Source organism: Lucilia cuprina, chromosome 2 (genome assembly GCF_022045245.1).
Source record: "Lucilia cuprina isolate Lc7/37 chromosome 2, ASM2204524v1, whole genome shotgun sequence".
In the NCBI taxonomy this organism is placed as follows: Eukaryota; Metazoa; Arthropoda; class Insecta; order Diptera; family Calliphoridae; genus Lucilia; species Lucilia cuprina.
In genome coordinates, this window is record NC_060950.1 from 23903069 (window position 1) to 23916020 (window position 12952).

The following is a 12952-nucleotide window of genomic DNA, read 5'->3' on the forward strand; positions in this document are numbered from 1 at the left end:
GATAGATTGATAGATTGATAGATTGATAGATAGATAGATAGATAGATAGATAGATAGATAGATAGATAGATAGATAGATAGATAGATAGATAGATAGATAGATAGATAAATGTTATTCTTTTAGAAATAGGGTAGAAGGGGGATCATACGCCATAGGAGCACATCTGCCAATAGCGAATAACTTGAAAACTGAGTTATAATTATCATATTTTGTTTTCGTTTATCGATTATCTATTATCCCTGAAAATTTGAAACATTAACTTTACATATGATTGGAAGCAGACGTGATTAATTGTTTTTCAAAGGGCTGTGAAAATATTTCACTGTGTGAACTTTTTGTGCTAACTTTTTTAGTTTTTGTGATAGAAAAAACATATTGGTCAGTATTAGAACGCCAATAATAGTGAACAATAAGACATAATAATATTTTCGTTAATATAATTTGAATCCCGAAAAAAATTGAAACTAAACCCCAGAACTGTAATGCTTGTGATGTAGAACAAAATTTGGTTAAAATATAGAAAAAATCAGTAATAATTTGTTTTAATTTTTTGTAAAGTTTTGTGAAATAAACAATAAATATCTGGTTTATTATACTTTGTTTAATGAATTAAAGTATAAAACAGCAAAATAAGTTTTTATTTTTTTTTTAATTTTTTCTTTTATTTTACTAATGACAAATCTGCCCCATTCCCTTGGCGCATGGATGGGGCGGTATTGCCGTTTTTGGTCAATGCGGAAAAGTTAAAAAATTTGTACATGAGGATGACTTAGGAAAGATTGAAAGGAATAAAGCTAAAGCCAACATATCTAAGTATCCGAACCAAGAAAAAAATTAAGAATTTGTATTGTGGTTTTAATTTGAGGCCGCCTCAAAAAAAGTGGCTATGGTCCCCCTTCTACCCTACCTCTTTTATTTTTTTTGGGTTTGAGAAGAAGATGAGCTTATCGAATGAATTGCACCCAGGCTTTGGTTTTATGAACGTTTACGAATATTCCTGGTGATAAGCGAACTTATCTAATCGAATCTTTAGCCGATCAAATGCCGAAACATTTATCTCATCTTCTCTAGGGAACTTTACTATTTTCGAAGCTGGAAAATCGCACTTATACTCCGAAGATAAAATATATTTATTGAAATCGGCTATATATATTTTAATGAATGCAGAACTTTGAATAACCTGAACAGACTTGCTTTATCCCCGGATACTAATGAAAATCTGCTCACAGAAGAGTTCGCGAAGATCGAATTGTAAAGAAAGAAACGGTTTCTAGAGACTTTTGAAATTTCAAGTCATTGCCATTTGCTTCCATTTCCATAGGATGTAATGAGCGTCACGCCTGAATTTTATTATTGATAATCTGTATATACCGCTTTAATAAAAGGTATATTATGCAGTTAATAATTTAAAATTATTTAATTTTGCCAATTTATTTCAAATCTACTTAAATATGCATTACAACAAAAGTTTACAAAAATCAATAAATAATTTCTTGTTTTATTCAAGTTTTTCTTTTAAATACACAAGAAAAATTCCCACAGCACCACGTGAATATCATCAACAGGTTCATCTTTAATTGAACATTAAATCTCAGTGGTCAATAACAAGAAAAGTGATTAAACTTTCATTTAGACAATTTACAAGATGATGATGCTGATGCTGAACACAGGCGAACATACAGATAGACGAACACACGTACGCATCATAATAAATACTTGATTCAAATATTGATTACAAATTGCATAGACTGTGGCACGTTGAACATCTGCCTATCATTAAAATGAACCGGACGGCCCACACATGTGCACATATGTACTTGGCATAGACTGATGGGGCAACAATGGACACTTATTACCGGGAGAATTGATGTGAAATGTAAATATTATGTCTTTAAGATGTATGGTTTTGTGGTTTTTTTGACATCTGTAGACACTATGGGGAAGAGTCAATCATATATCATTTCATCATATTGTATTTGAAACGTCTGGGGAATATTGTTGGTTTGATAGTGGTTATTTAATATACTTGAGTTTTTTATCATTTATTATCTAGATTATCCAAAAATGGATGTGAATAAAGGAATCGTAATGTATTGAAAATGTTCTTTGATATATAATATTTACTGAATGTATTATCATTCGATGTTCAGAATTCTGAACGTACTTCCTAATCATTTTTCAATCAGTGTTCGTAAGGGATGTTGTATATGGATATAATTTTTACAAAGGTCTGACAATGGCAAAACAAGAGCTATGAAGTTTCACTATTTTTTCTACACGTCTGAATCTATTCATCTATGTGTCCTCTCAGTCTTGATCATTTTGCGGGGGATTCTCGTTCCCCTATAGTTAAGATCTTTTTCCACATTAATACGTCATCAAAACCGAAGTATATTTCCATTATTGGTACTCTTCGACCTGATTACTCTGGATCCCAAATTAGTTTGTTATATGAAAACCGTATCTCTAAGTTCAAATAAATCTAGAGCGATGTCCATAAAATGGCTGTCTATCGTTTTTACCCTATTAAAGTGAATGGATGCGGCAATCGATTTGTCATTCCACATTTTGCAGAAGATTTCAAGAGTTCAGATTGGGAAGCTAAACATTAACATGATCTGTGTTCGGTATAGCTTTTACAAACGTTAAACGGCTTCAACCTTTAGTTAAATAGAACTCCAGTTATTTCTTTATTATGAGTGTTGGAGTCAGTTTTGTTCGAAGTTTTAGCGCTTTACATTAGAAAGATGAGAAAAGTGGCTTATACATTGTTACTTTCGTCCGCCGGGAAAGAAATTTGCTCCCTACTTGCTTACTAAGTCCAAAATTGCACATCCGCTTGATTTCCAATCTAGTTGGGGTGTTCATAAATCCATTGGACAGAGTGAAGTTGGATTAGCAGAGCAGTTGAATATGTCGTGAGTGTCATAAGGACCTTGATCATATGCAGTACATTCGCTGGGGACAGCAGCCATTCATATCTTAGTTCTGCCAGAACTACTGTTTTTCACGGTAGATTTTATTTTGGGCCTGCTATGGGCGGTGAGCGACCTTTCTGAAGCATCCTGCGTTTATGACGTCTTTATGAATGTCGTTCAAAGCTGGCGCATACGATAACTGATCTAATGGATTCCGTACATATCTACATATGTTTTTCCTCGTATCCCCCGGGGGCATGATACCCTAATAAATGCTTGGTATTATTGCAATCCAGGGGTAAACACCTCTTGTGTTCAGGGACTTTTAACAGATGATTTCATTTTACTTTTCGGACAATTCTTGGAATGATTTAACATGGGGTCGAACCTGAGAACCACATAATGTGATACAATGGGTTGTCTGTTACCCGCGGGACTATGTCCTGGCATATCGGTTGGTTGAAGCGGTTAATAGTCTGATGCATGGTAAAGTCTATATTTCGGGATATGTTCGGTGCTGTTGCCGTTGCCAACAGATACCCCACGGAAGAGTGACTGTGGGACGAAGAGTTGGAAATGAATTAAGGGGTATGGGGGTCGTGCCAGCCCGTATACCTAGAACGTGTGTATCGGATGTATAAAAAGTGTGCAGGGTTGAGTTGTTATGTATGAAAGATATCGTATACAAATGAAACCATTGAATTTTTCTTCATTGTCCAGTGTATTCACTGTGTGTTCTCTGTGAGTAAGTACTAAGTACTAGATACTGTTGCAGAGAACATCCCATCTGAATGATTGCAAACGGATGATCAGAGATTCGATAGCTCAAGTTCTTGAACAAGGTGCACGAATACTGGAACGAAAACTCTACATACGTAAGAAGCAAAATGGGGCGGTGGTGAGTCGTCAGAGAAGCTTAACCAGTTGAAAAAGACCACCGTGAAACAATGCCCACATTTATCGCAGTCCACCTTTAGGCTTATGATTCTTGATAGCCTCTACAGTTTCGCAAAGATTGTATGTCAATATCGTCAGCATATGCGAGCAGCATGAAACATTTGCCATTAAAAATATCTTTAGTCCTTATTATCGTCTCCTCCTAGAAGTTTTCCATTAGCAACTTGAAGAAATCGCACCTCGTTCTGTATGTAAACTGCTCTGGACAGTTTCCTCCTATCACATCCCATTTTTGGTACTTATCAACATCACAATGCATAGCCGAGAAAATCAATATAGAGCAAAATTCTGACATCCTGGTTGGATCATACACTTTTCCCCTACATAAACAATAATCTTCGATCGCTTAAAGTTTCCTAACGGTTCAAACGATAAAACAAACGTAATATAACACTCCATTGTTGTACGGCTATTAACATATGACGCAGAATGAAATTAAAAGCTTTTTTATGAGGGATGTTTTCTAATTAAAGCTTTTAAATCATAGCTAACTATTTGCTTTTGTTTAATTTTATATTTAAAATTTTTCAAAAAAAACCAAAAACACCCCCATTATTATGGCTTTGAAAATTGTATCTTTTTCATGATTTTAGAAAATATATGTATATAGTAATTCAGTTGAGGTTTTCTTACCACTACATGAAACTATGAGTCGTTGCCAAAAATCATGCAACACCGAATCCTATTTCAGCCACATGCGACATTGTCCTCTAAACTTTTGCGTCATATGGGTTTTTGTTTTTGTAGAGAGTGCTCACAGCTGGGGTGATGGCATGTGTATGAATAAATTAAAACAATTTGTTGACGTTGTCGTTGTTGTTGTTTTGGTCACTGTTAAAATCATTAGCATTTTTTTTTTGTTTTTCTTGTGCATTTTTCTCTACCACCTTTTGTAAATACTTTACAGTAAAAACTAGTTATTTATGCTGTTTGTGTTATTTGAAAAAAAAACTAGATAAAAATATTCACTTGAGAAAAATTTTAAATTTTATTTAATTATTTTTCTCTATTAAATTTAATGAATTTTCTTTAAAAAATTAAATACCACATTTCTCTTCTTTTGTTGTTAAAATATTTTGTCATTGCATTTAAATTTTTTTATATATTTACTATTATTATTATTTTGTTGGAATTCATGGAAAAAACTTTATTTTTATCATCATTATTACTATTGTCATCATTACAATTCATTTTGTTTATATTTTGCGATTAAAATTGTTGTTAAGAAAATGTGATCGAGGGAAAAATCATGTTGGCAATTTAATTAACTCTTTTATAGTTTGCAAAAATGTTTATAAGTGCGATTTATGTTTTATATGGGAAAAGTCTATTTTATTTAACATGAACATGTTTTTTCTTCGTTTTAGTTTTTTTTTTGTATGTCACGTACTGGGACTTTGTAACATAAAATGAGACACATGTTTGCAGCGTTGCACTTAAATTAACAATTGTTTGTTAACAGTTAGGATCTCGTTACTAGTCTAGTCATTTGGATGAATTTAATCTGAATAATATTTAGCCAATATTCTCTCACGTGATCATATAAATATCAGCAATATTCCAGCAAAAAATCAAGTGAAAAAGAAGTAGAAATTACAAAAGTAAACCTAAATTACTACAATATTTGACTAGGGTAAAATCTTACTCCAAACTTTATTTTATAGTACATTTCTAGTTCAGTTCACTTCTAGTCCAGTTGTAGTTTGTAGTTCTAGTTCAGTTTTAGTTCAGTTCTAGTTCAGTTCTAGTTCAGTTTTAGTTCAGTTCTAGTTCAGTTCTAGTTCAGTTCTAGTTCAGTTCTAGTTCAGTTCTAGTTCAGTTCTAGTTCAGTTCTAGTTCAGTTCTAGTTCAGTTCTAGTTCAGTTCTAGTTCAGTTCTAGTTCAGTTCTAGTTCAGTTCTAGTTCAGTTCTAGTTCAGTTCTAGTTCAGTTTTAGTTCAGTTCTAGTTCAATTCTACTTAAGTTCTAGTACAGTTCTAGTTGAGTTCTAATTCAGTTCTAGTTCAGTTCTAGATCAGTGCTTTCATTCTACTCTTTATTCCTTTTAATTATCATCGACTCCCGTGGCATGTTACATTGATATGTTGCGATTGCGATCGCTGGGAAAAGAGGTACTACCTGGACATCTTGCCTGACGGTACTATAAACTTTTGATGATAAAAATTTTTCTCGACCTTTTTTTGCAATTATTTTTGGGGTCGAACCAGAGAACGCAGGTCAGAGTTTCTTAATTTGTCTTGTCCCGATTTTTTAAAAAGATCCTTTCGTAAAGTCTAAACATCGGAATAAGTTCGGTATTGTTGTCAAAGGACCACTCGAGAGTATGTTACGATGGGTGGCCAGTTGTCGACAGGACTTTGTCATGGTTGGCCAATTAATTAAGGTCCCTTCGGAATGCTCGTGGGTGTCGTGATTCAAAAGCTAGAAAATAATGTCGTGTACTCTTTTGGTGTTTCGAATGAATAAGAAGTGTGTTTGGTTGAGTGGTGATTGATGACGTGATTCCACTGAACTATCCTTTCTTGTTCAGGTATGTTCAGGAGTAAGTCTGTTCATATTATATTCAGTTCTGTTCACTGTGATTAAGAACAAAGTCCTCGGCTTATTTGATGGATTTGTGTGTCGGTCTTCAGAGCATATCAGAAGTTACGGGCAGCTACGTAGAGCATTTCAAAGTCATTATCCACCAAATTGATTAAAATTTGAAATATATAAAATACATATTGAAACGTTTATCATCATCGTATAATATTTCGTACAAGTACAAAAACATAATTATTCAATGTCATTCAAGTACGTTTATTGAGTCTCGAAATGGCTATTCGTCTTGTACTCGATATTTAATATAATTTATTTATTCATTATTATTATTTTTTCTCTTGAGCAAATTCATTAAAAGCTTTATTGTAATTTTGTAAAAATAACAAATAAAATACAAACAATAGTTATTTTTTTCTTAAGAAATAAAATTGGTTTTTTGCAATCACTCTTATTTTATCTTCGCTTACCATTTTTGGTAATTTATTATCTCTTTATTATTTGTTTTTTTTTTCTAATTTTAAAAAAAAAAAAAATTCATTTTCAATTCTCTTTTATGTGTTTCGGCCCATATTTATTATTTTAATTTGTAATTAATAGAGGGCGTTTAAACGTACTAATAAGTAGAGTAAAATACACAAAAACAACTGTAAACCACATGTAGCTTTTTTCGAGTGATAAATTTTTTAACCCCCAAATGGTAATGTGGGTTAGGTGAGTTATAAAAATTAATTAAATTGCTGAATAACTCCATAAGATTGATACAAATCAACAACGTATATAAAGTAAATAGATGGTAATTTCTTTTAGTTTCGAAGGACCATACAAGTTGATCGTTACAAATCAACTTCTTCTAGTTGAAAATGTACAACTTTCTACATTCAATTATTTCTCTTTTTGAAATCAAGAATTCATAAAATTTCAATTTTATATTTGTCTCACAAAATTAAAATTTTTTTGCGCATAAACCTAACTAATCAAAAAAATTTTAAATAAAAAAAATACATCAACAAAAAGTATAAAATAATAACTTTTCTTTTTTTTACTATTTAACAGAAGATAAAATCATAAACCACAATAAAGCAAACAAACCATCTGTAACTGACTTTCAACCCAACAAATTTGGCAAGTGTCCATTTGTCATTTCATTTTCACATGCAATTTTCTTCACTTGTTTTTATACCCCACACAACTGTAGTGGGTTTATGCTAATGTTTGCAACAGCCAAAAATATTGGTTCTACACTCACCTTAAAGATAACTAATGAAAATCAGTCTGTCAGTCCTCAGTCTGTCAGTTCTCAGTCTTTCAGTCCACAGTCTGTTTTCCGTCTGTCTGCCTGTCTGTGTGTCCATGTTAACCTTTCTGGATAACTTTATGAAATTTGGCGTTTACTCTTTCTTTGAACCCGAGGACGAAGTCTATTGAAAAAATTTGGAATTGGTCCATTTTTTTAACTAGCCCCCAACCAACTTACAACCTCTCGGATGGTGCTTTTAAGGGTAAAAAATATGTTAAAGATTAATTGATACAGTCCACAGTTTGTCCGTATGTCTGTCCGTTTGTTTGTCTGTCTTTCTGTCTGTCTGTGTGTCCATGTTAACCTTTCTGGTTACTTTATGAAAATTGGCATTTTCTGTTTCTTTGAACCCGAGGACAAACTCTATTGAAAACAAATGGAATTAGTCCATTTTTTCACCTAACTCCCATACAACCTACAACCCCTCGGATGGGACTTTTAAGGTTAGGTTTGGTTTATAGGAGGATGTATACTACATCAAATCCGAAGAAATACACCTAGGCCATAATCGGTTCTATTGTGCGCTCCTTATCATGAGAAAAAAACGGGAACTGAATGCATTATTTTCCAGTGTTCAGAAACTTAGTTTCCTGAACGTAATTCCCAAGATTCTTCCAATCAGTGTTAGTCAGGAATGTTATTTCCGGAATAACATCACTTCCAAGATACTTGGATCTAACTTCGACGAATGCCTGACAGTGTTTCACTGTCGTCTCCACATGCTCTACATACGTCTGATTCCCCACGTCCAATTTTGCATAAATGTGCTAGTAATCCAGTGTTTCCACTCAGAATACGTAATATCATACTAACTTTAGACTTGCTCATTTTGAGGAGATTTTTCGTCTTGCTCTCATCAGAGTCACCCCATAGAATTTTCGTGGGTAGAACCACGTTTCATTATTCCAAGAAGTTTTATGGGATTCTCTCACCCATATTTTTAGTTCAGCCTTTGTTGCGTCGAATGGTTTTGCGTTTGTCAGTTTAACTGTCTCAAGCTCCCGTCCCTTTAAAGCTATTACATTCGCTCTTTCGTTACCGACTACTCCCGAGTGGGCTTGTACCCATATGATGTGAACCTTACCTCTGGGAGAGTATTCATTTAAAGCTTTCTTACAATCCAATACGGTCTTAGATTCAGTTCTGTCTTATGATATCGCCCTAATTGTCTTCTGGCTGTCGGTAGATATAATAAGAGCTGTGGGCTCCATATTTATTCTAATCAATTATAAACACTTATTTTACGATATTAACCCCCTTAACCCATATAACACATCTTTTAAAATCCCCAATTTTAACATAACCACTGGCGTTAGGGTGTCAAATGGTCTTCCATGCTTAACCTTAACAGTCTTACTTGTTTTTGTTTTCATTCTTTCATTTACTCACCATTATTTTTCCTTGTTTTCCATTTACCATCTTTTACCAATATTGTGTCATCTAAAGACCGTATAAAAGGGAAAATTAAAATGTAAGACTCGAAAAAAATATTCGTTCTATAAAAAATACCTCAAATGCCATTATCAATTCCATTTAGCATACAAAGGGCCAGAGAAGAAACACATTTTTAAGATTGAAATTGTAGAGTAAAAGTGTATAGAAAAAGAAATTGTTGTCGACACTAAACCTTGAAAGTTTAAAAAGAGTCAATTGTTGCTTGCAGCTATATATTTTTTGAGGAAAACCTATATCGATGTGATATTATTTGGTTGAACGAAAATAAAGGTTGTTTTATTAAAAAAAAATTTAGATTTTCTTTTGTGAAAATATTTAATAATGATTTCCACATCTTGTTTAATTAGGATCTTACATCTGAGATCAATTGTAATAAAAATCTCTTTGTTAGCGAAATCTGTTGATTGACGTTTTTGTAGTGTCTGTGCTAAGGGGAGTAGTCGTTAACGAAAGAGCGAATGTAATAGCTTTAAAGAGATGGGAGCTCCAGGAAGTTAACCTCACAAATGCAAAACCATTCGACGCAACAAAAGCTGAACTAAAAATATGGTTGAAAGAATACCATAAGACCTCTTAAAATAATGAAACAGTGGTTAGAATCCTATGGGGTGACCCAGATGAGCGCAAGACGAAAAATCTCCTCAAAATGAGCAAGTCTGAAGTTAGTATGATAGTACGTATTCAAGAGTACTTTGCTTCACTTTGCATTAGAAAAAGTTCTGAAGCCGATATGAGGTGCTTGAAATCCGAGAAGTTTGCACATGTACCGTAGTTTAAACCTGAAAAAAATCATGAGAATACCAAAGTTTTCAGGTTAATAAGAAGTAATTGCAACATTCTTTGATATTAAATGAATTTCTCAAGGGGTATATGAAACAAAAAATGGTTAGAACTACTGGTCTAGTACACATACACATAGGCTTCTATCTGGTCTGTCCTTTCCTGTGAAAAATTGTTATTCTGAGAGTTGTAATAGTTTCTCACAAATCGATTAGTAATTTCACTTTTCCTTATGTCCATGTCCGTGTCCATATCCTATTTTATTAAATTCCATTTAATTTAGGATGGCTTTAATTACGCTTTGTGTTATTCCATGAATTTGAACCTATTTGGCCGTCACTGAAGTTGGTAGCAAAAATTAAAAGTATTTTTATGGTAACCTTATTGAAAGAACATGCTCTTTGCGAAGTCCTTGAGCTGTGTCGTAGTTGTTACGTAATGACGGGAATCGTCAAAGTAAACTTTGAGCTCTTTCCCGAAGAGTTCTTTTCCGAAATTGTGTTAAGCCTTTTAAGCTTCTTGTCAAAAAGATCAACTGTGATTTCCCCAGCAAAAAAGAGACAAACACTGTAGACGTTACAATATCCAATGGCATTTGTTGAGACGCCAACAGAACCGAAGGACTTATTCCGAAATAGTTTTTACATAGTTAAGTCTATTCGAACACTATTTTATCTAAAAGGACAAGTTTTATAGGCTCACTAGTCCACCAGTTTAAGATCCCGGCTAATCTCTCCACTATCCACAAGATTGTAATAACACCATATAGAAAAGTAAATAAAAAGATGCAATCCGTTGTCAAAAGTGAAAGTTAACATTTGGACAACGGTTGTGTAATAAATGTTAATAACATCCAGTTATCATTTTGATAACTCATCGTTGTTATTGCTACAACGAAATATTACCATTTGATTACGCCTTGTGTTATTTTGGCAATTTCATAGTTAGCTGCCGAATTTGCGTCAAAACATCGTGTATTTTTCATATTTTTGTTGTTGATTTGACAACGCATGTTATAGAAAAATTATAAACACTTTGATGTCAATTTGGTAACGTAAATTTAAAACGTATATTTTTCCTCTGTGTACCACTTTTTGATTTAACATAATTTTGGAATAGTATTCGCTCCTTGAGGAAATCACCTCCTGCTTTTGTAGAGTAGTCTAAGTTACAAGATGTAGACGTAAATTTAATAAGAATCCTTGCTTATCTTATATTGTAATGTAACACATGACAGTATTGAATAAATTTGTTACATAACTAGAAAAGGAATATTACACAGCCCAACAAAGTTGCAACAAAGTCGACATTCAGAGAGAGGAGACTTTGTGACACTATACTTGAGAAACCTGATAAGATTGATAAATCTTGAATGAAAGTTATATTTTGGACTCTGGGTTAAAAACGTGTTAGCCTTTGTTATCAAAAGACTATTAAGTTAAAAAAAACTACTAGAAAACATTTTACAATTGTCAAATTTATTTTAAATTTCAACTCATGTCGAACAATAAACTAAACCATATTTTTATGGTTCTCACACCACTAATCTTATCAACCATGGTCGATAATAATTAATAATTGCTTAAACTTAAAAAAATCAATGAACTTTTAACATGATTAACACTGATTAGCTAATTAAGTTATCACTATCTATATTAACTAAATAATTAACTATAATCTTTAACATGTTCTTATCTTACAGATTCCTTGTATTCAACAAAAAATACCCCCCGAATCATCGTGAAACGCAAAATAATTAAAAACTTCCTTATCATCATCATCCTTCCATAATTATTAATTTACTAGAGATCTCTTCTAAAACTGCCAATGTTTTATGTATTGAAAAGAAAACAATCTGGAAAGATATCTTACCTATAAAACTACCAAGCCAACAACAATGCAACGAATATTATTAGCTTTGAATACAACTGAAAATTTTAACTAGAAATCCCTCAAACAGCAAAAAATCGAATCGAAAAACATATCATTCAACTGGGTCAAAACATAGCAATAATAACTACAAGAAAAAGAAAACATAGAATCCAATACCATCCATTAGTAATTTTACATTCCATTTCTACAAGAAACTCAGCTAAGTTCAGACACAGCGTTCTTTTTAAAACTTGGATTGCAAGTGAGATTATTGGCATCCACAGCCATCTGAGCTTGTTTACAAACCATTTATCATAGACATGCATCTGTACTGTGTGTTTGACGTTATAACCTTGCTGTGGATCGCATATCACTGACACAAACCTGTTCGTAGACGTTATTAGAGGGTTTGTGTTTTTGATAAGTTTTCTTTTGTTTTCTGTGGATTTAGTTCAACGTATATTTATGTCGTATAAGAAGACTTGTTCCTGTAGTTGCTGTATTATAAATCAAAATTAATTTTAACAAAATGGATTCCACAGATGGCCGCATTCTACGCGCTCCCATGAGACGCAAACGTAACGATGAACAGTTGTGTGATAGGGTAAGTGAAAAATGTTTTCTTTTTATTTATTTATTCTTTCATAATAAAGATCGTATAAAATCCTACTTATATTGTACCAAATATCTTTTGATTTTTTTATGTTGTAAGTAATCGAAATGCGGACCCATTCATCCTAATATTCTAGTTAAATATAGATATGTAGATAGATAGATAGATAGATAGATAGATAGATAGATAGATAGATAGATAGATAGATAGATAGATAGATAGATAGATAGATAGATAGATAGATAGATAGATAGATAGATAGATAGATAGATAGATAGATAGATAGATAGATAGATAGATAGATAGATAGATAGATAGATAGATAGATAGATAGATAGATAGATAGATAGATAGATAGATAGATAGATGGATAGATAGATAGATAGAAAGATAGATAGATTGATTGATTGATTGATTGATTTATATATCATTTATTAAATTCACAATTTAATCTTGTCCACATGACATTCACAAGAAGGGTCTCAACAAAATAATTTTCCTTTTTTTGTCTTCTCTTTT

General features: G+C 32.6%; 1 protein-coding gene across 1 annotated transcript in view; it reads left to right on the top strand.

Moving 5' to 3' along the window:
• The window catches only part of LOC111676996 (mitogen-activated protein kinase-binding protein 1), a 286290-nt gene that overhangs the window by 126398 nt on the left and 146940 nt on the right, over positions 1-12952 (top strand). Inside the window, exon 2 of the mRNA XM_046949155.1 lies at positions 11651-12424. Within this exon, the coding sequence (XP_046805111.1) occupies positions 12350-12424 (75 nt within the window). The 5' untranslated portion in view covers positions 11651-12349. The remainder of the gene's footprint in view (positions 1-11650; positions 12425-12952) is intronic.